This window comes from Onychomys torridus, chromosome 7 (assembly GCF_903995425.1).
Source record: "Onychomys torridus chromosome 7, mOncTor1.1, whole genome shotgun sequence".
NCBI classification, from domain to species: Eukaryota; Metazoa; Chordata; class Mammalia; order Rodentia; family Cricetidae; genus Onychomys; species Onychomys torridus.
Genome location: NC_050449.1, coordinates 102,398,688 through 102,425,337, shown reverse-complemented (window position 1 = coordinate 102,425,337; position 26,650 = coordinate 102,398,688). Strand labels below are relative to the sequence as shown.

General features: G+C 42.8%; 1 protein-coding gene across 14 annotated transcripts in view; it reads right to left on the bottom strand.

Moving 5' to 3' along the window:
* The window catches only part of Map4 (microtubule associated protein 4), a 145,070-nt gene that overhangs the window by 60,664 nt on the left and 57,756 nt on the right, over positions 1–26,650 (bottom strand). For 10 of the 14 annotated variants that reach the window (XM_036191951.1, XM_036191956.1, XM_036191960.1 and 7 more), the window contains exons 3-4: positions 14,729–14,797; positions 2,577–2,621 (exon numbers count right to left, since the gene is read on the bottom strand). In XM_036191951.1, coding sequence (XP_036047844.1) covers positions 2,577–2,621; positions 14,729–14,797 — 114 coding nt within the window. Of the gene's footprint in view, positions 1–2,576; positions 2,622–10,813; positions 11,119–14,728; positions 14,798–26,650 lie in introns of those variants that run through there. The other 4 variants (XM_036191958.1, XM_036191954.1, XM_036191949.1 and 1 more) reach the window with 2 other exon arrangements.

The window sequence follows — 26,650 nt, the reverse complement described above, 5'->3', positions numbered from 1 at the left end:
GACTTTGAACTTCTGACAGTCCTAACTCTAATTTCTAACTGCTGGAATCACAAACATGTCACCATACCAGGCTTACTTGGCGCTAGGAATCAAAGCCAGGCCTCCTTGTATGCAAGGCCAGCACTCTGCTGCTACTTTCTTGGCCCTTCTTATAAGTTTGTCTTAGAAATAGAATGTACTGATTAAGATCACTTCATTAAAAAAATAAAAAAACTTCTGCCCATTAAATTTCACCTCTGATGAAAAATGAAACTATTAAAGTTTGTGTATAATTTAACTTTTCTAAACTTACAACACGATTACAAAAAATAATTTACATTAAACTAAGCCAATTCACTAAATAAACTGAATTTGCCAGGTCATATAATGTAAGACAAGAGAGAATAAAGGATATAACTAGAATCAGGTCAGAAAAACGGGCACAAGAAGCCAGGATCATCATACCTGACATGATGTATAAATATCCTAATTAGAGAAAAATAGAAACCAAACTCTCTTCTTTTTTCAGATAAAATAGGGGTTAAAATATTTCCTTAATGTACTAGTAACTCATAATGAACCTCATTTCTATTTTTACATTCTGTTAAGCAGGTTATATGTTATATATTAAGTCCTGCAGTTAGGGAAGATGTTAACAGGATTTGGTATTTCATTTATACACAGAAATTTTATTTATACATAGTCATAATCAAAGTTCATCTGTAATTGGCTATTTATGCTCTATGACAAAAACAGAAAAACCTACTCTCCAAAGTCAAGCAAATTATCCAAGGATATTTAATATTCTCATTATAAAAGTGTATAGAACCACTTTTAATTAAAGCTGTGCAGTAGGGAGGCAGAGGCATACAGATCTCTATGAATTGTTGAGGCCAACCTAGTCTCCATAGTGAGTTCCAGGAAAGCCAGGGCATTTCTGCTATTACCCTTCGTTTTCCTGGGGTAACACCTGTAATCATTCTCACTGTATATAGTTTGCATTAGATGTAGAACCTTCATATTTAGAAAAAAAGGGGGATGTAGTGATATTTTCTCTGCAGTGCCATTTGCCCTCATATGTCAGTCACCTCTAAAAAGGAAAGGGAGAAGGATCACGAGGTCCTTTCTCCCTGTTTCCTGCTTCCTGCTGTGATTGAACTGCCAGGTGGATTTGCTCTGGACAGATCAGAAGACGACTTCAGCTGTCTACTTGGTTCTGTATTCGTGAGCATATTTCCTCAATTTATATCCTAATAATATTCCCTAATACTCCTTAAGCAGACTGTCGTGGACTTCTCACTTTACAGGGCTGCATAGCCTAAAAATATAAATAAAAAGTTCTGGAACCCTATAGGACACAAAATCAAGTATTAAATTAGTATCTAAATATTAACTCTCCTCTTGTTTCTAGTCCTCTTAAATTCTGCTCTGCTAGTGTGTCAGCTGAGGACTGGCTTGGTTTCCCACCCCTTCTCTCTGGTACAGAGCTGGCCATGTGGCCTTATAGTCTGACCTGGGCAGCAAAAAGAGGCATTCAGCCAGGTGGGCTTTTTGTTTTTGTTTTTGTTTTTAAGACAGGGTTTCTCTGTGTAGCTTTAGTGCCTGTCTCGGATCTCACTGTGTAGACGAGGCCTGGCTCTGCCTCCTGAGTGCTGGGATTAAAGGAGTGTACCACCCCTGCCAGGCCTTGATTTATTAAAAAAAAGAAAGAAAGAAAGAAAGAAAGAAAGAAAGAAAGAAAGAAGGAAGGAAGGAAGGAAGGAAGGAAGGAAGGAAGGAAGGAAGGAAGGAAAGAAGGAAAGAAGGAAGGAAGGAAGGAAGGAAGGAAGGAAGGAAGGAAAGAAAGAAAGAAGGAAGGAAGGAAGGAAGGAAGGAAAGAAAGAAGGAAGGAAAGAAGGAAGGAAGGAAGGAAAAAAAGGAAGGAAGGAAGGAAGGAAGGAAGGAAGGAAAGAAGGAAGGAAGGAAGGAAGGAAAGAAAGAAAGAAAGAAGGAAGGAAGGAAGGAAAGAAGGAAAGAAGGAAGGAAGGAAGGAAGGAAAGAAAGAAGGAAAGAAGGAAGGAAGGAAGGAAGGAAGGAAGGAAAGAAGGAAGGAAGGAAGGAAGGAAGGAAAAAAAGAAAGAAGGAAAGGAAGGAAGGAAGGAAAGAAAGAAAGAAGGAAGGAAGGAAGGAAGGAAGGAAGGAAGGAAAGGAAGGAAGGAAGGAAGGAAGGAAGGAAGAAAGGACCAGGTGTAGTAGTGGCGCATGTCTTTTAACCCCAGCACCAAGTGGCAGGCTTTTGTCATGTTGCCGGGTTAGGCCCAGGGCCTCTTGCTGCTAAGCAGGTACTATACCAAACTGAGCTAGTCTCCAGCACTGGGCTTTATTTAGTTTTAACCCCTTATCAATCACTCAACCCACAAAATCAAGCACATTGCTTTCCTACCACAGAACTGAGATAAAACCAGAATCCTAGATAAGTCTGCTTCCTTATTTTACTATTGCCTGATAAAAGCACATCACTGCACACTGCACATATTGATACAGCAGTTTTCTCTCTTTCCTGAAGATTGAAACAATACGAGTACTATATCTTTCATACATATTGGTTGTAACCATACCTGCTTCTGAAGGTTGTCCTCTGACCTCCACACCTGCATATACACCTACACGAGAACAGAGAGAGAGAGGATGGATAGATGGATAGATGCATAGATAGATAGATAGATAGATAGATAGATAGACAGACAGACAGACAGAAAGAAAGAAAGAAAGAAAGAAAGAAAGAAAAAATAAAGAAGGCATATTTTAACTCAACCATTCTGAATTATTATGTAATAATAATTAATAATATGTAATAATGTGTATATGTGTATGTGTATACAGGCAGTTCTCTCCTTCCACCATCTGGGGTTTGAAGGATAAACTCAAGTTATCAGGTATGTTAGTAAAGTCTTTTCCTGCTGAGCCACCTCAAAGGCCCTGAATGCATCTTCCTGCCTCCACCTCCCACGTCCTAGGATTATAGGCATAGGTTCTTATGTCCATCTCCTTTCTATTGATTGGTTCTTAGTAGAGACCAAATGCCTAAGCATGAGCCATAATTTAACATGACCCTGTAGTCTCTCAACATGTCCTGCATGTTATCCAACCTACCCCTGTAGCTAGATGGGCAGCACCCATCAAGTAGAAGATTAAAATCAAGCAGGTCCAAAGAGCAGCAAAGGACACAAACTCATTCACTGCTGTCTTCTTTTGCTTCCTCCTCAACCCATGCATTCATGGCCCACTAATTTAGGGGAAAATATGTAATTTACACATGGTTTATATAACATGCTGGTATTCCCCAAAGTGGGACACTACTATATCACTAGAGCCCCACCCATAGTAACACTGAAAGATTTTTGACATAATGGCTGTAAGCCATATTCTTTCTCTTGTGCTTGACAGACTCAGTTGATGGATTGGGTTAGCCATTGAGACAATGCATGAACTCAACAACATAGTCTTTCCCCACAGAAATCTTACCTGATTAAAGCTAGTAAGTATCCACAGAACAGACCAATAATGAGACCTATTATGCCATCATCTTTCCTCAGGTGGGACTAGCTAGCCACCTGGTCATACAAAATGACGAGGATGTCATTCCAAAATGGAAGAGAAATATAAATTTTTTTCTCATCAAAATAAAATGGACTACAGAAGAATGCCTACATCAACATTCTGACATTTCATGTATCTCTGCTTCTAACCTAGTGAGGAATGGGCAATTTTTTTTTTTTAAGCTGAGGATCAAACCCAGGGCCTTGCACGGGCTAGGCAAGCACTTTATCACTGAGCTAAATCCCCAACCCAGCATTTTAAGATCAAAGAACTGCAGAATGAAGCTCATGTCCATAGGATTCACTGATTCCAACCGATCCCACCACCTAGAAAGCCTAAAGAGACAGAACTGCTTGCTGAAGAGTCGATTAATACTTTGTATCAGAGACCTTAACATGGAGCTGTTTCCCCTACTGCCAGAATACACACATTTAGAATCCAGGAGAAAGACAGGTGGGTTCTTTCACATTATTTGTTTATATATGGGCTTGAAGTCTAGTCATGCTAAGCACATGCTCTACCTCTGAGCCATACACTAAGCCTCCGTCATTCACTGATCTAGAACACAATAATCAATCCATCACAAAAATGTTTCTTCACTCTGCCAACTGAGTTCTACTAATTTGGAAGTTTTAGTCTCCAAAGAGTAAATAAATCTACCAGCCTACAACTAACAATGCAATTAAATTAGAGGATGGGGCTGACTGCCAATATGGTCAACTGGGACTCTTTATGTCACTGAACCAATAATCAGAACCTATGGGTTGGAATGACTGAGCTCAATTATAAAGAGGAAGTTACTATATAAAGAAAGCCAGGAAGACTCTATCTGGAACCCAGGGCACCCGTTGAAGTACCTCTTCAAACTTCCTTGTCAAAATTGATGAAAAACTAAAGGACCAAAACCAGGCTGGACTAGGGAATGAAAATGAGTCATTTCACTAGGAAAAGAAATCCAACTAGCTCAAGTTCAGCCTAAAGGAAGGGGAATATAAATTGGGTAATTCAGGAAGGTGAGGCATGGTGGTGCATACATTTAATCCCAGCACTTAGAAGGCAGAGGTAGGTGGATCTTTGAGTTTGAGACCAGCCTGATCTATACAGCAAAACTCCATGCCTACCAGGGTGAGACAAAGTTTTGATTGTTTTTGAGATGAGATAAAGTCTCACTATATATAGCCCAGGCTAACTTCTAATCTCTTGCTGCCTCAGATTCCTAAGTACTTTAATAAATCTATTTTAATTCTTTTTCTTTTGAAAAGGCAGGGTCTCATGTAGCTAGGCTAGCCATAAACACAGTACAAAGATGATCTTGAGAGATTGGGGATTTAGCTCAGTGGTAGAGTGCTTGCCTAGCAAGCACAAGACCCTTGGTTTGGTCCTCAGTCCCCCACCCTGCTTCCTCCCCTCAAAAAAGAAGACAAAATAATAAAGATGATCTAGCCCCCAATATAACTACCACCTGCTCCCCTCGCTATTTTTTAAAGGGCTGTGTGTGTGTGTGTGTGTGTGTGTGTGTGTGTGTGTGTGTGTGTGTGTGTGTTTGAAAGAGATCCACCTCCATCTGCCTCTATTGGGATTAAAGGCATGTGCTACTTTGTCTAGCTGACCCACCCACCCCCACTTGTGAAAATCAGTAGCCCAGACCAGCCTCAAGTTTCCAAACTACTTCTGCATCCTAAGTGCTGGGAGCACAGGCACAAAATCATTTTTAATTAGCTCTTATATATGGTATAAAAGTATAACCGTTTTTGAGAATTATATTTATTTTATGTATATGGGTATTTGGGGGGCATGTATGAGTACCTGGTGCCCCAGGAGGCCCAAAAAGGACATCGGATGCCCTGGAACTAGAGTTCCAGACAGTTGTAAGCCCCCAAGTGGGTGCTGAGAATTGAACCTGGGTCCTTTTATAATGAATATCCAGATTCCCCAACACCACTTGTTGAAAAGGCTATAATTTCCCTAATGAATTATCTTGTCATCCTTGTCCAAAATCATCTCACCATATGCACAAGGGTGTATTTCTTGGCTTTCTATTCTATTTCTAGATCCATCAGCATGATAGTTTTGTTTTGTTTCAAACAGGGCCTTAGGTAGCCCAGACTAATCTTAATCCTAAACTCATGGTACACTTTCCTCCATCTCCCAGGAGCTAGGACTACAGAAATGTGCCATTACCATGCCTGGTACCTTAGTATCACACAGCCAGATTCATTTATAGTCAGCACATGAAGTTCTAAAATCAGCAAGTGTGAGACTTTCAACTTTGTTCAAGATTGTTACTCAAAAGTTGCTTCTTTAGATTTATGAGTTCAGTTTTCTTGTTCTCTCTCTCTCTCTCTCTCTCTGGCCAAAAGATTAATTTGAGTTTTAAGGAAAATTACTTTCTAAAATTGCATAATCATCTTCTTCTTCTTCTTCTTCTTCTTCTTCTTCTTCTTCTTCTTCTTCCTCCTCCTCCTCCTCCTCCTCCTCCTCCTCCTCCTCCTTCTTCTACTTCTACTTCTACTTCTTCTACTTCTTCTAATGTTTCACTGCATTTGGAAGCTCCTTTCAGAACCTAGCCACACTTATCATTTGTATACATCCTTCTTATACAAGCTCCAGAACATTGTGACTGGTTTTGGTGGTGGTGATTGGAGTATTCTGTTTGTGTGGAGGCCAGGACAACCTCAAATATCATCAATAATGCCCTCCAGTAAGTCATGGTGGCACATGTCTTTTTGTTGTTGTTGTTTGAGACAGAAAGGTTTCTCTGTGTAACCCTAGCTGTCCTGGAACTAACTCTGTAGACTAGGCTGGCCTCGAACTCAAGAGATCCATCTGTAGTGGGTAGCCATCCCAGCATTGGCCTGGAAGTTCCAACCCCCACTGAGGCTTCAGTAATGGTCACGCCCACAAGGTGGAAGCAGAAGACCCAGGATCAGGAGGAGGTCTCTCTTGCTTCTGGGACCCTGGATGCTGGAGGTAGACTGAGCAGAGTTCTCCAGAGAACACCGCCAGACTGCGCCATACCTTTGCCAGACCCTACAACCTACCTATCCCTTCATTTGTAAGTTACCCCACAAAATAAACCTCCCTTTTAACTACGTGGAGTGGCCTTAATAATTTCACCAATATCCATCTGTCTCTACCTCATGAGTTTTGGGATTAAAGGCATGCACCAACACATCTGGCTAGCTCTTGTCTTCTGGGAGGCAGAGGAGGTAGATGTCTTGGAGTTCAAGGGCAGCCTGGTCTACATAGTGAGTTCCAGAAAAGTCAAAACTACATAATCCTGTCTCAAAAAAAAGGAAAAAAAGCCTTCTACTGCCTTTGAGAAAAGAGTCTCTCATTGGCCTGTTGCCCAATCAGTTAGGCTGGTTTACCAGTGAGCTCCAGGGATATGCCTCCTCAGTGCCCTCACATGTTGTACGGCAAGTGACCCCAAAATAAAACACTGCCTTCAGAGAGTAAGAGGATGCTCACAAGCCTCAGGAGGCTAAAAGGTCATGTCTGCAGGAGGACAAAAACTTGGATGCCGGGCGGTGGTGGCGCACGCCTTTAATCTCAGCACTCGGGAGGCAGAGGCAGGCGGATCTTTGTGAGTTCGAGGCCAGCCTGGGCTACCAAGCAAGATCCAGGGAAGGCGCAAAGCTACACAGAGAAACCCTGTCTCGAAAAACAAACAAACAAAAAAACTTGGAAGATATTTGAAAGTCCCCATCAACAGCTACTGGGGGATAGAAAGAAAGTCTTATTGGGAGCTGACTTCACATTACAGGGCTGGAGGTTTCTGGAGTCATGTTGGAGTGGGCTTTCTGGTGGTGCAGCTACTTTTTATTATCCTTGCTCCTTGTAAGTAACCTCTGACCTGTTAGTAATCCCAATGAAATGCTCACTGGACACTGGTGCAATCATCACTTTTATCTGTCACGAACTCCCTTCTTGGGTGAAGACATGTATGTGTATGTTTGTTGCCCCAGGAAGTCTGCCACACAAATCTCTCCACACCCAGCTTTTTACATGGGTACTGAGGAGAACTCAGCTTCTCAAGCTTGTGAAGCAAGCATGTTCCTGACTTAGCTATCTCCCCAGCCCATGAGCTATTTTTAAAGGGCCCTAAGAACCCTAAAATTGGGTACTCCTCCCTTGCAACTTCTCCCTCTTGGGAGTTCATTCTCACTTTTGCTTAATAAAGCTGTATTTTCCTAAAAACAAGAACCTTAGAAATTTAGTTGGTCCTGGAAATTATTAAAATTAATTATATATGTGGAATTTCCTGAGAAAAAAATTTATTTGTATCAGAAATCTTGCTATGCACACCAGACTGGCTTGGAACTCTCAATTTTCCTGCTGCTGATTCGTAACTGCTGGAAATTACAAGCATATACCACCATCCCTAGACTCCTAAAAAGTGTCTTCATTCAGTCAACATACATTTATAAACTTTTCTATTGTACAAATACAGCATTCTATACACTATACTTTATTAAAGCCACAATATTAAATATTATTGAACATAACAAATTTTATTAGATAAACCCAGAAGGTATTGCAAGAAAACTGTAGAGATAGATTTTTTTTAAAGTATGGTACTACAAAGTATTTAACAACTGATATGCCACGTACACTGCCTTTTAGTAGACCGTTTTACCATTCTGCCAACTCAGCAGGTGCTAATAAACCAACAGTCATCGAGCTTCCTAATGCTCAGATTCTGGATAACAGAGTTTAAGTAAAAATACTTGAGAGAAGTCCACACAATTATAGAATTATTATGAGTGGGATTCAAAGCTTTGTTAGATGGATAACTCAAGCCTCAAATGTCTAGTTCAATAATTAAGACCCCAGTCAAAATCCAGTTCATAAAATGTTTATGTAAGATGTTTATTAGTGTAATTTTTTAGCACAATGACACAGTAAATGTCCCAATATACAAACTGTTAAAAGTCTGAAGTCACAAAAAAATACAAATGAAGTTAAAAATTTGTTTAAAAATGAATAAATAAATAGACTACTATATCTTCAATACTGGGTGATACAGGGGTGGAGGAAGAAAATGAGAATCATCATCACATTTAAGTAGAGAGGCCCCATATAGTCTGTGACCATCATGGTAACACAGCACTTTTTCTTTTTTCAAGGGACACACAGGCTACTTCCTAAGTAGCTATATATATGAACCATTACATTATTGCTTCCAAAATAAAATATCTAAATGCAACAGATGGAGCTAACAAACTACATTAAATTTCATCTGGCTATTAGCAGAAAATCAGAACTTTCCTATAAACTCATAAGGAAAAATACTTAAAAAAAGTTTGAAAACAAAATAAGCATAAAATGGAATAAAACAATGTCAACTATGAAGTATGAGTGTATGTGACATTTGCTGCCTGGCGTTATCAACCTACATGTCACTCAGAAAAGCAACAAATGTACCAAATATGACTTTAAAAAGCAAATGCTACTATTTTTTTTATTTTAAAGTTCCCTGGCCAACTCCCCCACCCCACGATAAAAAGGGGGGGGGGAAGCAACATATACATATATATACATATACATATATACCTATATATATGTATATATATATGCATTTTTTTAAAAAATTTTGATGGCATGCTTTCCTACAAGAGTTTCACACTGTTGTTAACAGCTTGGAAGACAAGCTGTACCTATTGCAGCCCTCTGTCTAGACCTACAGAGGAGCGCTTAGCACAGACACCAGCCTTGTGATCACATCCCTGTGGAAGGCAATGCTTCAGTTGCAGAAGTCACTGCAAGGACTTTCTTATATCTTCAGTTATTCTGACTTTACCATCCAAAAGTACATTGGGGGGGTGGGGTGTTTGTTTTCACAAAGCTCAGGGTAACCTTGAACTCAGGCTGGCCTCCTACTTCTATAAATCCTGGCTCTTCTTACTGAAGTCTGAAATCTCAGATGTGAGCCACTACAAGCAGATTTCAAAGGTAGTTTTTTGTCAGAAGATAAAATACAAAGCACATTTCACATTCCAGTTCTTATATCAGAATTCCTCTAAGATCTCAAACATGGCCTGGAATTTATGTTCTGCTCCCTAAAACCCCAAAGCTTAATCAAAGATTCCACAGTACTTATCCTAAATGGTTCTAGGTTTTATGTTGTTTTGTTTCATTTTCTTATTTCTTTGGGAAATGAAGAAAAAAGTACCAATAAGACAGAATGAGAATAAAGGATTTTACACACAAGACTTCACATAGGATGCACCAATTCTACTGGAATGTGGCAGAAAAAAAGCACTTCAGAGCTCAAACAGATCCTAACCCTGAAAATAAACAGACCTTAATCCTGAGTGGGTTTTTGAAACAATTAGACAACAATTTCACTAGAAGCCAGACACAGTGACACCTACAGGAAGTCTCAGCTGGGAAAGGGAGTGTTTGAGTCCAGCAGTTCAAGGCCAGCCTGAGTGTCACAGTAGGAAGGTGGGCTGAAGCTGGGTTAGCTCTGGCAGGCATGCAGGTCCTTAGTGTAGCTGCTTTAGAAGCTTGCTAAGCTGGTAGTGCTTCTCAAGTGTTCTTAGGTAGTTTCTCTGGTGTTCAGGGGAAACTGCTTTTTATCCTACATTATCCTCTGACCTACTGCAGGAGTCAGAACATTAAAACTGTGCTCCAGTTTCTTTAACTTCCTAATTCTTACTTTATGATTTTGTTCAAAAAGTAACTTCGAATACTTTTTTTAAAAAAATCACAATAACGTCAAATTATCAGAAGAATCTAGGTCTAGAAAAATAGATAATATAGTTATGATAAAAACAATAATAACAAAGACCATTTTTTTTTAAAAAAAGGTGTCACTGTATAACCCTAGCTGGCTGGAACTCAGATCAGCCAGCCTCTGCATGCTGTGACTAAAGGTACTCACCACAACATCCAGCACAAATAACAATTTCATTCAGAGAAATAATTTTTCAGCTGGAAAACATTACTTCAGATTTTAGTAAAGTGGAAAGAAACACTGGTGGCCTGGAAGCCTAACCTTCACTAAAAACAAGGTCACAATGGGAAGCAGGAGAGGCAGGAAAGGGAAAGTCACTGCAGCTCGGTGGCCTCAACCCCTTTATGAAAGCACAGGTTCTCAGCTGCTTTTTACAGTATGCTGATTCCCCCATTGATATGCAAAAAAAACTAAGAAAGAAAGAAAAAAAACAAATGAAAAAGGCCAACTGAAAAATGTGTAAAGAAAAATGTAAAACTGAATTAAATGATAAAATGAATCTAAAATAGAACAAGGAAAAGAAATGACATTTGATGACTTTCATAAAAATATTAAAATCAAAAGAATTCATTTTGCACATTGTGCTCACAAAGGGAAAGGAGGTTCCATCAAGCCCTGCAGAACACAAGAAGCAGGTGGCTTGTTCAGGCATCAGCAGAAAGAGGCCCCGAAGAACTACCCTCAGTCTCTTCTACATGGTGTCCAGGAAGGAAAAGCAAAGCTGCAAAGTGCTGAAGGTTTAGAAGTGTAACGGTGCTTAGGAAAGATCACTGGTCTGGTGTTGCGGCAGCCCCAGTGTTGAGAGACACGTTAGGCTTCTAGGAGGAGAAAAATAGAAAGGGAGGAAGAAACAGGAAGGGGAAGGAAAGGGCAGAAAAGCACAGGTCATTAGTAAACAGCAAGTTCAATACAGCAAGATGCTCATAAACTCTACTATGCTACTAGTGGAGCTGATCCTCTCTCAGCTCTACAGACAAATTCTGAGGAAAACTGAGAGGGGAATTTTCAAAAAGGCACTAAGCCAGATACTCTTGTTAGTGATTGTCAAATCAGAAGCAAGTCACAACATGCTCCCCAAAGCATGCACTCTTCACCCACTCTATTTCTTCCCTCCTCTAATGAAATCTGTATACTCAATAAAACACCTATTTTTAAAAGCAATGAATGAAAGAGGTCATCGTCAGAACCCAAGCAATCCGGATGTGAACACATTTTTACCTAAGGTAGGAAAGGTGTTCAAAATCAGAAAGATCGGCTCTAATGGGCAATTCACCAAAGAGCTAGGTTTCCTCTTTGTCATCAGGAAACTCTGGATGTTTCAAGACTGTGTATTGGGCACACACAGACCTGCCCCAGCCACTGCACTATTAAGACTTTTTAAAACACTAAGTCTCAGAGTGGGAAAGATGGCTCTTTCAAAGTACGTGAGTTTGATTCCCAGCACCCACATCAGATGATTTACAACTTTTTTTTTTAGATTTATTTATTTATTATGTATACAGAAGAGGGCGCCAGATCTCATTACAGATGGTTGTGAGCCACCATGTAGGTGCTGGGAATTGAACTCAGGGCCTTTGGAAGAACAGTCAGTGCTCTTAACCTCTGAGCCACCTCTCCAACCCAATTTACAACTATTTTTAGTGCAGCTCCAGGAGACCCCATGCTGTCTCTCTGCTACCTATCCCTACATAAATAGAAATAAAATAAACCTTAAAAAAACAAAACCACTAAGTCTTTTCTGGTCAGGCTTGACATCCTATTGGAGAAGTCTAACCTAATTTGATAGCTGTTCCTTCCTGTGTAAAAAACAAGACCCACTTGTTCCAAACCGCCATTCATATGGATATCCTCTCTGCATTCCTTCTTGCCTACAGCACTAACTCCAGGCTAAAAATACTGGATTTACTCTTTTGCTTTTTGTTTTGTTAAGAGTTGCTTTTGTTTTTAATTATGTGTACAAGTGTGAGCATGTCTGTGCCTGGTATGTGCATGTGAGTGCAGCTGTACCCTAAGGCCAGAAGGAGATTCCCCAGAAGCTGAGGTGACAGCTGGTTGTTACTCACCCAACAATGCCCTGCTGGTAATTAACTTGGGGCCCTCAGCAATACAGCTCTTAATCACTGAGCCTTCTCTCTAGTCCTGGTTTGTTTTTGTGAGAAAGGGACTTGTTACAAAGTCCAAACTGGCCTCAAACTGCCTGCTAAGTGCTAGAATTACAGGAGTGAGCCAACACAGCCTGGCTAAAACTACTTATGTTTAAAAACTCATGTTTAGCCAGGTGGTGGTGGTGCACACCTTTAATCCCAGCACTCGGGAGGCAGAGCCAGGAGGATCTCTATGAGTTTGAGGCCAGCCTGGTTTACAGAGAGAGCTCCAGGACAGACACCAAAACTACACAGAGAAAACTTGTCTCAAAAAACCAAAAACAATAATAATAATAATAATAATAATAATAATAATAATAATCGCTCATGTTTAAACCACTTTTCCTTTAATCACAGGAAACCTTACAAATCGTATCTTCCCTTTCAAAGAAGAGCAGAAATAATCAATACATATGAGTACAACAGTCAAAATAAAAAAAGAAAAGTCAGTTATTTTGGACATGACATGCTTGTTCCTAGTTTTCAAAGAACAGTATCTATGAGTTACTAATAAGAAAGCTAATTGTATGGAGTAAAACTTACATTCACAAAAAATAGAACCTAGACTTCAACTTCTTTGAGGTATAAAGATACGTACATTTTTCTTTTTTAGGGGGAGATACTAGAACTCATACGTGTTTGGTAAGTAATTATCACAAAACTATATTGCTGGGTATTTTATTTTGAAATAAAGTCTTAATAAATTACCCAGAGTGTCCAGGAACTCACTCTATAGAGTTGTGCTCTTCCTGCCTCTGCCTCCCAAATTGCTAGGATTATAAGCCTGAGCCACTAAGTTCATCTTGCAACATGCCCCTCCCCTCCCAGAGCTGAGGACTGAACCCAGGCCCTAGGAAGCCCTCTACTACTGAGCTAAATCCCCAACCCCTATCTTACAACATTTCTTAAGGTTAGTAAATAGTCAGGGCTGCAGAAATGGGTTGGCAATTAAAAAGCACTTGCTGCTCTTGCTAAAGACCGAAATTCAGTTCCCAGCACCCACATGATGGCTTACAATTATCTGTAACTCCAGTTTCAGGGCATCTAATACATTCTTCTGGCCTTCTTAGGCTCCTGCACACACATGGTATATATAAACTCATGCAAGCACACACATATAAAAATTAAAAATAAATAAAGCATATATTTTAAAGAAACTGTATTGCTAACAACAGGCTTTTGGAAACCTTTAGAACTGAAGGACTCTATGGTAGTTAAAGGGAAGGCTTTTCATGGCTCAATTATATAAAAATTGAAACAAAAAAGTACATCTTGTGCTTGCCTCCAATGTACTGATGTGAATCAAAATGCTGCACCCCAGAGTTAAGAGAGTTTTCTGGTGCAAGAATAATATACTCTGAGCACTAAAAGCCAAACTCATTTGGATCAACTGTGTCAGCCTGATCATAACTGCAAATTAAGTGCAAGTTACTTACAAAAATCTATTGCATGACTCTCACACAAGCTACCTAAGAGATGTTTTATAAAATACAACACATCCCATGTGGGCATACTCCTGCTATGGCGCTGGCATTTTTAAATGCTCATTATAAACACCCTTGGGAGGTGGGGGAGGTCTCATGTTGGTTATGAGGGAAAACCCTAAGGGAACTCTGTGCTGTAAGAGTACTAGTACTGGGCTACAAGTTAAACGTAGAAACAAATCCCAAAAGCAGCAGTTAAGGGTAAAAATAGAAAAATTGAAGACAAAACACAAAACAAAGCACTTTAATTTATTGTTGTGGGTTTCTTTCTTTTTTGTTTTGTTTTGTTTTTTGAGACAGATTTCTCTGTGTGACAGCCCTGGCTATCCTGAAACTCATTTTGTAAACCAGGCTGGCTTCAAATTCACAGAGATCAGCCTTCTGAGCGCTGAGATTAAAGTTGTGCGCACCACCACATGGCTGTTGAAGGTTTCTTAATACTGATTTTAAGAGGAAACTAAGTGCAAAGCACATTCAGGTTAGAGACCTGGCTCATCAGGACTGCAGGGAGCAGAGAAAGGTTTCTCATATAGCAAGGTGAGGGCTTTTTTGCATCTTTAAAAGTTCAAGATTGATTCAATTCTTTTGTGGTTCATTCACTTCCAGTAAACATTCAAGGACTATGAAAGCAAACTCTGCTCTTTCTATTGTTAAGAGATGCCCTAGGTTAAAATACCTCCAACAAGAACAGCAAGGTTCTTAGAAATAACTCATATACTTCCATAATAATACTCCAAGAAGCTTGCCAAGATGTTTACTATGGAAATGTCTACATTTGAGGAATCCCAGAGACCACTTACCTGTAGTGTTATTCCCTTCCATTCCATGATCACCGTTGGCTAGAAGCATTGGTTTAGAAGATGAAATACCTGCAATAATTATGAAGAATAATTATGCATTGTAAAACAAAGTAAAAATAAAAAAAGGGAGCTGGAGATTTAGCTCAGTGGTAGAGCGCTTGCCTAGCAAGCTCAAGACCCTGGGTTCAGTCCTCAGCTCCAACAAAAAGATAAAAATAAAATAAATTAAAATAAAAAATAAAAAAGGAACTATTGACTATGTAATTTTTGTTACTCTTTGTAATATCAGCAGTACAAAGCACATCAAAACTGTCTAAAATTGTCAATCTTCAGTAAAAGGAAACACACTAACTCCTGTCCCGCTCACACTTTCAGAACTATCACCAAAGGAAAGGCCTTTCTTTTTTCCTTTTTAGATTTATTTGTTTTGTGTACATGATGAGAGTTTTGCCTGAGACAGGGAGAGTGTCTGGCGCTGAGGGAGACCCTTGGGATTGGAGTTATGGGTGGTTGTAAAGCCACCTTATGTGGGTGCTACTTCTAGAGCAACAATAGCTCTTAACCACAGAGCCATCTATTCACCTTGAGAGGGGCCTTTTATTCATTTAAACAGTAAAATATTTCCTAATAAGCCTTTTTAAGCTAAATGATAGCTGAATTATACATATAAATATTGATTAGATTCTGGGATACAGAAGAAACTTATCTTCATCTGTTCAGAGAGCTATGTTTTACTTAAGTTGTGTAAGTGAGATTCCTATTCATCTTCCCCTACTGTTTGATTTACGGCAGACATTTTTCTATAGGCTCATCCATAATCTTAAAAGATTTTAGCCTCCCCTCCTGAAAGTACTGCCGGCATTTTCTTTCATCAGCTTGATTATTTAATGGTTTTTCAAGACAGTTTCTCTATGTAGCTTTGGAGCCTGTCCTGCTGGAACTCACTCTGTAGACCAGGCTGGCCTTGAACTCACAGAGATCCACCTGCCTCTGCCTCCCAAGTGCTGGGATCAGAGGTGTGCACCACCACCTCCCAGCAAGAAACGTCTTTCTAAAAAGCAAGTCTAAGGGTCCATCCATCATATATATATATCCTCTACCACCACCTCAGCACCACCAACTGCCAGGCAGGGTTTCTCTGTTTAGACCTGACTGTCCTGGAACTAAATCTGTAGACTAGCTGGCCTTGAACTGAGAAATCTGCCTGCCTTTTGCCTTTAAGTGTTAGTTAGAACTAAGGTATGGGCCACCACCACCAGGCATAGTGTCTTTATTCTAAAAACTGTCAAAGATTGCTAACAGATTCAACAAAAAATAAAAAAAAAATAAACCACAAAGCACCTCAGTTTAAGTAAGCATGTTTCACTTGAAATGATCCAGGGGCTTAGGATCCTCCAATAGGAGCTCCAGGACACCATCACTGCTCCTGGGCAAAAAGACTACATGGAGACTACTAGGAATCCTCTGTTCTGTTTTGTTTAGAGACAGGGTTTCACAGCCCAGATTAGCCTCAAGCTTGTTTGAATACATACAGGAAGTCTTTGGGTACTATATAAAACTGGGTGAGCATGGTAGAGCACTCAGGATATGAGGCAGGCGAGATCTTCCTCAACTATAAAGTAACTTTTGAGGCCAGCCTGGCCTACATGAGACCTTGCCTCTGAAAATAAATAAATACAATAAAAAGTAGGGTCAAGGTTTTGTGTTTTTGTAAATGTATACCTAATTGTTCAGCATTATTTATTGAAAACACTATCTTTGACATATTGAATTCCTGGTGCAAATGTGCAACTTTGTGAAAAATCAGTAGATAGCATTTTGTGTTACTTTGTTTCTGGGCTTTCTATTCTGGAGGTGTTGTTTCTGTTTAGTTTCAGGATATGTGTGTGTGTGCATGTGTGCACATGTGCATAAAACCCAGAGCTTTATACTTCAGTGCTTTGCTTTTAGCAGCTAGGCCAGCATTTTACTGTGGAACTATACCTCCAATCCTAGGCTTTCCCTCCGATTTTCGTCTTTTCCATGGATTTTTTTTTCTTCTTTTTTTGAGCAAAGATGTGGGAGGAAGGAAGGAGGGAGGGAGGGAGGGAGGGAAGGAAGGAAGGAAGGAAGGAAGGAAAAAAGAGGGGGCCAAGGGAGGGAGGGAGGGGTTTCCATGGATTTTTAAGTCTAGGTATTCTGACACCATGTAAATTTGGCAACAACTGATTTTCTCTTTGAGCAGGGTCATGCTTAATTCCCAGGCTGGCCTTGAACTCATTTTGTAGCCTAGACATAAAACAGACAGGAAGACAGACAGACAGACAAGCATGGCAGCATCTCAGTGCTGGGAAGGTAGAAACCAGAGGATCCCTGGAATTTGCTTAACAACCCACCAGTCTAGCCAAATAGCAGGCTCCAGATTCATTGACAGACCCTCCAGGAAAGGAAGAGAAAGGGAAATGAAAGGGGGGAGGAGGGTAAAGAAAAGTAAAGGGAGTTGAAAGGAAGGCACTGAAAATATTCCTCTGGCTTCCACATGAACGTGAGCAGGCATGTGTGCATGTGCACAAAGACACATAATCTTGATGAGAGCTTATTTACAATGGTGTCAAACAGAAAAATCAACTGGGGATGTTCATTTTCTGAAAGGCTCTGCCTAGAAGTAGCACTTCCATAATCTGCGTAGTTTGCCTGCTGACCAGTTTCCAGTTATCATTCAAGAGCCTCCCGAAAAGTCTTCCCCACATGTTACCTCCTGGGTGTGGTTCGCTCTGGAGAGGAGGATCAGTGCCTGCTTAGATCATCCCCTTTCATGGGTTCTATCCCTCTCTGAGAGTGTTTGTGGGAGGGTTCGGGCAAGATAGGCAGTCAAAGGAATTCTAACAGAGAGAAATCTTTCAACCTCTGAAACATTTTATTTCAAGAAAATGGCACAGCTATCCAGTTTGGAAACTAGTCAATCAATAGTATTGGAAGCCACTGAGCATGGACCCTCCCTAATTACCAGCTTTGGACACCCCACCCATTTCCCTGGTAACACACTCACCTTAAAGGGAAACTGCAGCTGGGATGTAAAATAAATATATAAACTTATTGAATAAAAAATAAATGGGAATTGGAGATTTAGCTCAGTGGTAAAGCGCTTGCCTAGCAAGCACAAGGCCCTGGATTCGATCCTCAGCTCAAAAAAAAAAAGGGGGGGGGGGGGACTTTCTGGGCAGTGGCGGCACATTCCTTTAATCCCAGCACTCAGAGACATAGATCTCAGTGAGTTTCCAAGCCAGCTTGATCCAGGACAGCCAGGGCTACACAGAAAAACCCTGGCAATGGGGAGAGGGGGGAACGACCCTCAGAGGTATTTTTCAAAGATACTTTTCAAAGACAAAGAGAAATCCAGACATTATACTATCTAAAATAACAAATGCGAGCTTTTTCTTTGGAAGCTAACAACACAGTTTAGCTCCTTGATATCATGAGCAGATACTATCAAGAGCAGAAATTCTTGATATAATGTAATGTTGAACTGAACAGACTGCTCTGTTATCTCAAAGGAACAAGGAGAAGCAAGGTATACCAGAGTACTAATTAGAAGAAAAAGACAAAAGAGTGTGAAAGGCCCCCCCGTCTCAGTAACTTAGCCTAAGAAACAGCCTTGAGAAAGATAATTGGGAAAGTAACCTTGAGTCAAGGCAGGAGATATCGAACACCCGGTCTTGGGAGGAACAAACCTTGAGTCAGAACAAGATATCTATAATTGGCTACCTGGCCTTGGAGAACAGACAGCTGCACATTCCTGAAAATTAAAGATAGCCCCCAAGTTTACCCTGGCCTTATTTGAATTAACCAATGGGGACCCTGTAACTATGCTTCTCGCTTCTGTAACCGTGCTTCTGCCCCCAGGACTCTATAAGAAGTCCCCCTTCCCCTAGGAAGGCGCGCAAGTCCTCCGAGAGACTTGTCGCCCCAGGTACCTGTGTATTCAAATAAACCCTCTTGCTGTTTGCATCTGATCCGTGGTCTCGGTGTGTTCCTTGGGTTTGGGGTCTCTCCTGAGGAAAGATCCCCTGTGGGGGGGCTTTCTTTCATTGGAGGTCCCACCGAGATTGAGACCCCTCCCCAGGACCACCGACCCACCATCAGGAGGTAAGCCGGCCGGCCTCGGTATTTATGTTTAAGCTCGAGCCGTCCTGTGTCCGTTTTGTCTCTGTGCTGTCTGTTTCTATGTTTGAGCTCTGTTCCTGCGCAGCGTCTGGAGGGACCAGGAAAGGAGGCGGGCAAGGTCTGCCGTGAGGCCGGGCCGCCTGATTGTAGTGCCGGGAGAGGAGGCAGGCAGACTTGCCGTGAGGCCGGGCCGCCTGAGTCCCGCACTAGGGTATCTCCCCTAGTGTTCTGTATCGGGGTGAGGCTGAAGGGGCTGACGAGCCCGGACTTCGCTCACCAACCCTGGAAGACGTTCCATGGGAGTCTGAAGTCCCCTTTGGGGCACGGTTTTACACTCACGTATCCGAGGGATACGTGGTGTCTGTTGGAGAGGAGGGATCCGGACCCTCACAGCACTCTCCGTCTGAGTTTCTGCTCTCGGTTTGGAGCCGGAGCCGCGCAGCGTGTGTCAGTCTTATTTATGTTTGTCCGTCATTCGTCATTTTCTGTTTAAAGAAACCGCCATCTACCTCCTCCCTTTACCCTGTTCTCCCACGAAAGGATCCCCCTAGAGGGGAGGAGAAAGCCGAGGAGAGTGCGGCCTGGCGGCCGAGGGAGAAGGGAAGGGGCGCCCGGGAGCAGGCGCACAGGGACTCAGCGAGAATGCATCCCGAGAGGCGACAATTCAGGGCGTCCCAAGGAGCCAGCAAGAAAGATGATGGCGGCGGGGCGCGGGCCAGCCCGGCCGCGGACACCGTGAGCCCGAGTGCAAGCGCCCGGCATGCAGCTGCAGTCCCCGGCCTCAGCCCCGCTCCATCCCCGCTGCGCCCTCCCGCCGAGCGGCGCGCACCATGCCGCGGGTGCCCGCGACCCTCTACGCCTGTCTGTTCGGGCTCTGCGCACTCGTGCCGCACCTCGCGGAGAGGAGCGGCCGCCGCGGGAGCGCCAGCGCCCCCCCTCCGGTCCCCCCCTTGCCGCCGCTGTCCCGGCCCCACTGCGCGCCACCCGCCCGCCGCCCGCCGCCACTGAGGGGATGCGAGCCGGGCCGGCGCGCGCGGGAGGCAGCGGCTGCTGAGGCGAGTGGGGCACGGCGGCGGCGCCCGCCACGGCCCAGAAGCGCTCCAGCCCGCCCCGGCCCCGGCCCAGGCTCCCCGGCGATCCACCTCCCCACCCACCTCCACCGCCCTCAGCCCGCCTGGCGGTGGTCCCCGTGCGAGCGCCGGGAGCGGCACTTCCCGGGCCAGCCGCTACTGCAGCAGAGGTCCCCGTGCGGCCGCGGCGGAAGCGGCGATTCCCGGCTGACCGCCACGGCGGCGGGGGGCGGCGGAAGCGACGGCCCCCATGCCGACAGCTGCATACAATACTGGCCGATTTTCGGCCTTTGATCTTTACAACTGAAAACAGCATAATGCATAACCCTCTTTCTTTAAGGACCCTGTTGCCTTGACTAACTTGATTAAGTCCATTTTAATAACCTACGCCTAACCCACCAGCCTACATGGGATGACTGTCAGCAGCCTTTCCCCTCACCCGCCCGAACTGGGACTTCAGGACCCCAGAAGGTAGGGAGCACCTACGTCTCTTTTGCCAGTTGCTCTTAGCGGGTCTCCGGGGGGCTGCTAGGCGCCCCACCAATTTGGCTCAGGTCAGCAATACGACAGAAACAGAAAAAAAGAGATTTAAAAAACGTCATAGAAAAATAACTAAAGTCCTGGCCGCTGTAATGTCTCAGGGACAGGTCAGGGAGGGAGTTAGGAAGAAAGATCAAAGAAGGACACCCCTTGACAAAGACCAGTGCGCCTATTGCAAAGCGAGAGGACATTGGGCTCGTGACTGCCCAAAGAAACCTCGAGGGCCTGGAAAAACTAAGACAGGAGCCACGGACCTCCTCAATCTGGAAGATTAGGGAGGTCAAGGCCAGGAGCCCCCCCCCTGAGCCTAGGATAACTCTCAAGATCGGGGGGCAGCCAATGACCTTCCTAAGGGACACCGGAGCTCAACATTCAGTCCTGACCCACATCGGAGGCTCTCTCAGTGACTGCACAGCTTTGGTCCAGGGGGCCACGGGTAGCAGGAGATAGCGATAGACCACCGAAAAAAAGGTTCAGCTGACATCTGGACAGCTCAGCATCATACACTGTCCCGGGCACCGAAAGGATGACTCTGTAATAGCGCGGGAAAATCGGCTGGCCAATCTGACGGCCTGGACAATGGCCTTACAACCCCCAGGGGTGACAAGCTGCTGGTCATGCAAGACTACCAACAGCCAAACAGGGACCCCATGCTCTACAGCCCGGAGGACCAGGAATTACAAAAGAAAATGGGGATGGAATGGAGCCCCGAACGACAAGCTAACATCATAGATGAAGGCCCGTCTGGCTGATGAGGCCTCGAACACTGTATTATTAAATCAGGAACAGGTCCTCCAACAGGTGACTTCCAGCTGCCCTGCTTGTGCCCAAGTCAACCCAGGAAAAACCCATCTGAACAGAAGAAGCTGCCTGCGAGGCCACTGCCCCGGAGTCCATTGGGAACTTGACTTCACTGAGGTAAAACCTGAACTATATGGGTACAGATACCTTCTGGTTTTTGTAGACACTTTTTCAGGATGGACGGAGAAAGAGACTGCTACCATGGTAACCCAGAAACTCCTGGATGACATCTTTCCCAGGTATGGAATGCCCCAGATATTGGGGTCAGACAATGGGCCCGCCTTCATCTCCCAGGTAAGTCAGAGGATGGCCAGGCTATTGGGGATCGATTGGAAACTCCATTGTGCATACCACCCCCAGAGCTCAGGATAGATAGAACGCATAAATAAAAACATTAAGGAGACTTTGACCAAATTAACGCTCGCAACTGGCACTAGAGATTGAGTGCTCCTACTCCCACTAGCCCTTTACCGAGCCCGGAATACTCCTGGGCCTCACGGCCTAACCCCGTTTGAGATTTTATATGGGACTCCCCCACCAATAATAAACTTCCTTTACCCTGATATCTCCTCTTTTGCCACTAGCCCTACCCTGGAGGCACACCTTCAAGCCCTCCAACTGGTACAAAAGACGGTGTGGAAACCCCTGGCAGATGCCTACTGGGAGCAACTGAATCGCCCGGTGATGTCTCACCCATTCAAGATTAAAAACTCTGTCTGGGTCCACGTGTCATATATGAAGGCCGTCAAAGAACCCGACAAAGCTGAGAACACCAAGACATCTACATAGGAAAGTTCAACGCTCCCCAAACCCACTAAAGATAAGACTTACCTATGGGTTCCCCTAATCCCCCTAATAGCCCTCCTAACGTTAGGAGGGGCATCACCAGAGTCCTGCTCATTTTATTTTTGGGGCCATGTATCTTCAATAGATTAATACAATTTGTCAAGGATAGGATTTCTGTTGTCCAGGCTTTGGTCCTAACCCAACAATATCAGAGGCTCCGAGAACCAGAGATGGAGCTGACTCCTTATTCTCCATCCTAAAATGAAAGATTCCATTTACGACAAAAGAAAATGGGGGAATGAAAGGCCCCCCCCGTCTCAGTAACTTAGCCTAAGAAACAGCCTTGAGAAAGATAATTGGGAAAGTAACCTTGAGTCAAGGCAGGAGATATCGAACACCCGGTCTTGGGAGGAACAAACCTTGAGTCAGAACAAGATATCTATAATTGGCTACCTGGCCTTGGAGAACAGACAGCTGCACATTCCTGAAAATTAAAGATAGCCCCCAAGTTTACCCTGGCCTTATTTGAATTAACCAATGGGGACCCTGTAACTATGCTTCTCGCTTCTGTAACCGTGCTTCTGCCCCCAGGACTCTATAAGAAGTCCCCCTTCCCCTAGGAAGGCGCGCAAGTCCTCCGAGAGACTTGTCGCCCCAGGTACCTGTGTATTCAAATAAACCCTCTTGCTGTTTGCATCTGATCCGTGGTCTCGGTGTGTTCCTTGGGTTTGGGGTCTCTCCTGAGGAAAGATCCCCTGTGGGGGGACTTTCTTTCAAGTGAAAGAACAAGTTCCCACTAAATATGCATAAATAACGTGCACCCTGTTCGTTCATTCTCCACATAATGTACATAATGTCCTGATCCAAAGAGATGCCAGCTATGTGCCGCCCTGCTCTTGGCATCAAGTCCCTGTCCTCAAACAACCAGCACTTAAGATTCATCATCCCTAGCTTAAGAAAGAGTACATATTTTTTAAAAATCTGTCCTGTTTTAAAATGTAAATTGTAAGAAAATGGAAATTTTACAAAAATTGATATTTTTTTGACCATCAAAGTGGTAAAACTATAATCTGGTAATAGCTAGTGTGACTAAAGGGTAGGAAAACAGAAAATCTCATTTAAATTATTAAAACAAACCCATATAGTCAGGCAATTATCAATTGAGAAATACCAACTCAACAATTTATTATCAGTATTTAATTCATGAAAGAAAATGAATACAAACAGAATGCTGTAGCATTATTTAAAAATAGCCAAATATCCATGAAAAGATTCACCATAGAGGAGTTGGGGATTTAGCTCAGTGGTAAAGTGCTTGCCTAGCAGGCACAAGGCCCTGGGTTCGATCCTCAGCTCCACAAAAAAAAAAAAAAAAAAAAAAAAAAAGATTCACCATAGAGTAAAATACCAGAGAAGCCAGGACATATGGGTGGAGGGAGAGGAGCATGGGAAGAAGGCTAATATGGCAAATTAAGTATTTTATGTAAGGATATAGTCTCACCCTCCTCCCATTTCTTCCTCTCTTTGCCCCCCTCAAATAATCAGAAAATCATATGAAACAAACACTACTAGCAAATGTTAAGGGAAAAAAGACAGGACACAGGGAGTAAACAGAAAAACTTTTCACAAAATCCTGTCTCAGAGAAGCACATAACAGAATTTAAGAGAGGATAAAGAAAGAAAGCAAAGAAACATGTTAACTTCAACATACTAGCAGGGCCTGGAGAAATGGCTTAGGGGTTAAGAGCACTGACTGCTTTTCCAGAGGTCCTGAGTTCAATTCCCAGCAACTACATAGTGGCTCACAACCATCTGTAATGAGATCTGGCGCCCTCTTCTGGTGAGTAGGCATACATGCAGATAGAATACGCTATAGTAAATAAATAAATCTTTTCTAAAAAGACCTACTGCTATCTTTAAAAAAAAAAAAAAAATACTAGCAGAATTATTTAAAAGCATCAGAAGGCTGGAGAAATGCCTTCAGTGATCTAATAACCTCTACAGGTCTCTAGAGATGCCAGGCACGTACCTGGTACCCAGATATAAGCAGGCAACACTCATACATATAATAAAATTAAATGTGCTGGATGTGGTGGTACATGCCTAATGCCATCTCTATACTTGAGTAATTCAAGAAACCTGAAAATTCAAGGCCAGCTTCATCTAAACTATAAGACACTATCTAGCCAGACGGTGGTGGCCACGCCTGTAATCCCAGCACTCAGGAGGCAGAGGCAGGTGAATCTCTGTGAGTTCGAGGTCAGGCTGGTCTATAGAGCTAGTCTAGGACAGGCTCCAAAGCTACAGAGAAACCCTGTCTGGGGGTAGGGGTGGGGGTGGGGGAACGACACTATCTATAAAGAAAAAAGTAATAAAGATTTTAAGAAAGGTAGCGTTGAGGCTGAAGAGATGGCTCAATACTTAAGAAAGCATATTTTTCTTCCAGGTTCAGTTCCCAGCACCTACACAGGAGGCTCACGAAACTGCCTGTAACTCTATTTCCAAGGAATCCAAAGTCCTTCTCACCTCTGGGGGCACCCACATTCATATATACATACCCACACAAAGAAATAACCATACACATAACTAAAAATAAAATTTAAAAGGATAGCCTCTAGTGATCTAGAAACTATGAGAATATGCATAAAGATAAAAATAAACAGAAATACATAAAGAAACCACAGGCTAAATGTTGCATAGATGAACAGTAAAATTGCCAAGTTTGTCCCTTACTTCTCCACATTAACCAATTTTCGTTCCCACTATAGTCAGCCTCCTGTCACCTCCCACATGGAAGTAGACACTGGACACTATGACAGGAAATGAAGCTATCTCACCAGTGACAAAGATATCAGAGCATTAGCCACTGACACACTGTGGTAGCACTGTCACATACTGCCAAAGGCAGACACAGGAACAGTTATCCATCACAGCATATCTCAAACAAAACCTCCAATAAATAACTAAGGAAAAGGTGCCATTCAAGGAGAACCAGCACCACTCAGGCATATCAAGCTAACACAGCTAGCCAAGCACTCCGAGCTATACTCCCAGCCAAAATAGTAGATTCTATAAAAGACATACTTCCCACTGGGCAGGAGAGATGGCTCAGAGGTGAAGAGCACTGGCTGCTCTTCCAGAGGTCCTGAGTTCAATTCCCAGCAACCATGTGGTGGCTCACAACCATCTACAATGAGATCTGGTGCCCTCTTCTGGCCTGCGGGCAGAACATTCGCTATATACATAATAAATAAATAAATCTTAAAAAAAAGACATACTTCTCTCAGAGAGACAAGAAAAATAACCATGCAACTAGAAAACAAAAGTATGGTCTATACAAAGTAAAATATGTAATGACTAAAAAAAAAATCCTTTCAGATGGTTTCCAATTGACTACACCAAGATTGAAAGAGTTAAAAATGGGATTTTGTCTCGGGAGGCAGAGGCAGGCAGATCTCTGTGAGTTTGAGGCCAGCCTGATCTCCAAAGAGAGTTCCAGGAAAGGTGCAAAGCTACACAGAGAAACCCTGTCTCGAAAAAAACAAAGGGGGGGGGGGGATTTGTCAACTTTAGAAAATGAGAATAATTTTTGAAAACATATTATAGTTTCCTCAGCATATAATCTAAATTATTGGGAACATGTCACAATAAATCTTTTTTGTTTTAAAAGATTGATTTATTTATTATGTATACAGAAGAGGGCACCAGATCTCATTACAGATGGTTGTGAGCCACCATGTGGTTGCTAGGAATTGAACTCAGGACCTCTGGAAGAACAGTCGGTGCTCTTAACCTCTGAGCCACCTCTCCAGCCCCACAATTAAGTCTTGTTACCACATTCTTGGTCAAGATTTAACCTTCTACACAGACAGAACCCGGGCTGGGTGGATGGCCCTGAGGTTAAAAGTGCTCGTTGTACAAGCCTGACAACCTGCATCCAATCCTGTCTGCAGTGATCGGGTGCTCTGATGCTGCTACCTGTAGCACTTGACACTTTCCCTACCTTTTAAATCTTCAACTGGCAGAGAAAATGAACCCAATCAAGACCCCCTAGACTATCATTCTGAGGGTTCATACTGGATTTCTTCTGAAGACATCATTTTAGAACCTCATCTCAATTTTTTAAAAAATATTTATTTATTTACTTACTTTTATTTATTTGTTTTGCCTGCACGTATGTCTGTGTGAGGGTGTCAGATCTTGGAGTTACAGACAGTTGTTAGTTGCCATGTGGGTGCTGGGAATTGAACCTGGGTCCTCCAGAAGAGCAGTCGGTACTCTTAACTACTGAGCCACCTCTCCAGCCCTCAGGATTTCTTTTGAGAACCACTGATTCAATGAAGATGTGAACAAAATTCCCCAAGATTCCTTCAAGTTCCCAACTGGCTTACCTCCTGGACAGCTGGAGCAAGTCAAACCCTCAGGGGCTTAGGAAGACAGATTTTAGTCTACTTTTCAACCAGTGCATGGCCCAAAAATCCTTTAGAAAAAAATGAAAATTGACCCCCAAAATGAACTCTTAATTATAATACTCATCTTTCAATTATAGTAATTTTGTAAACAAAGGGGAAAGTCCCCTAAA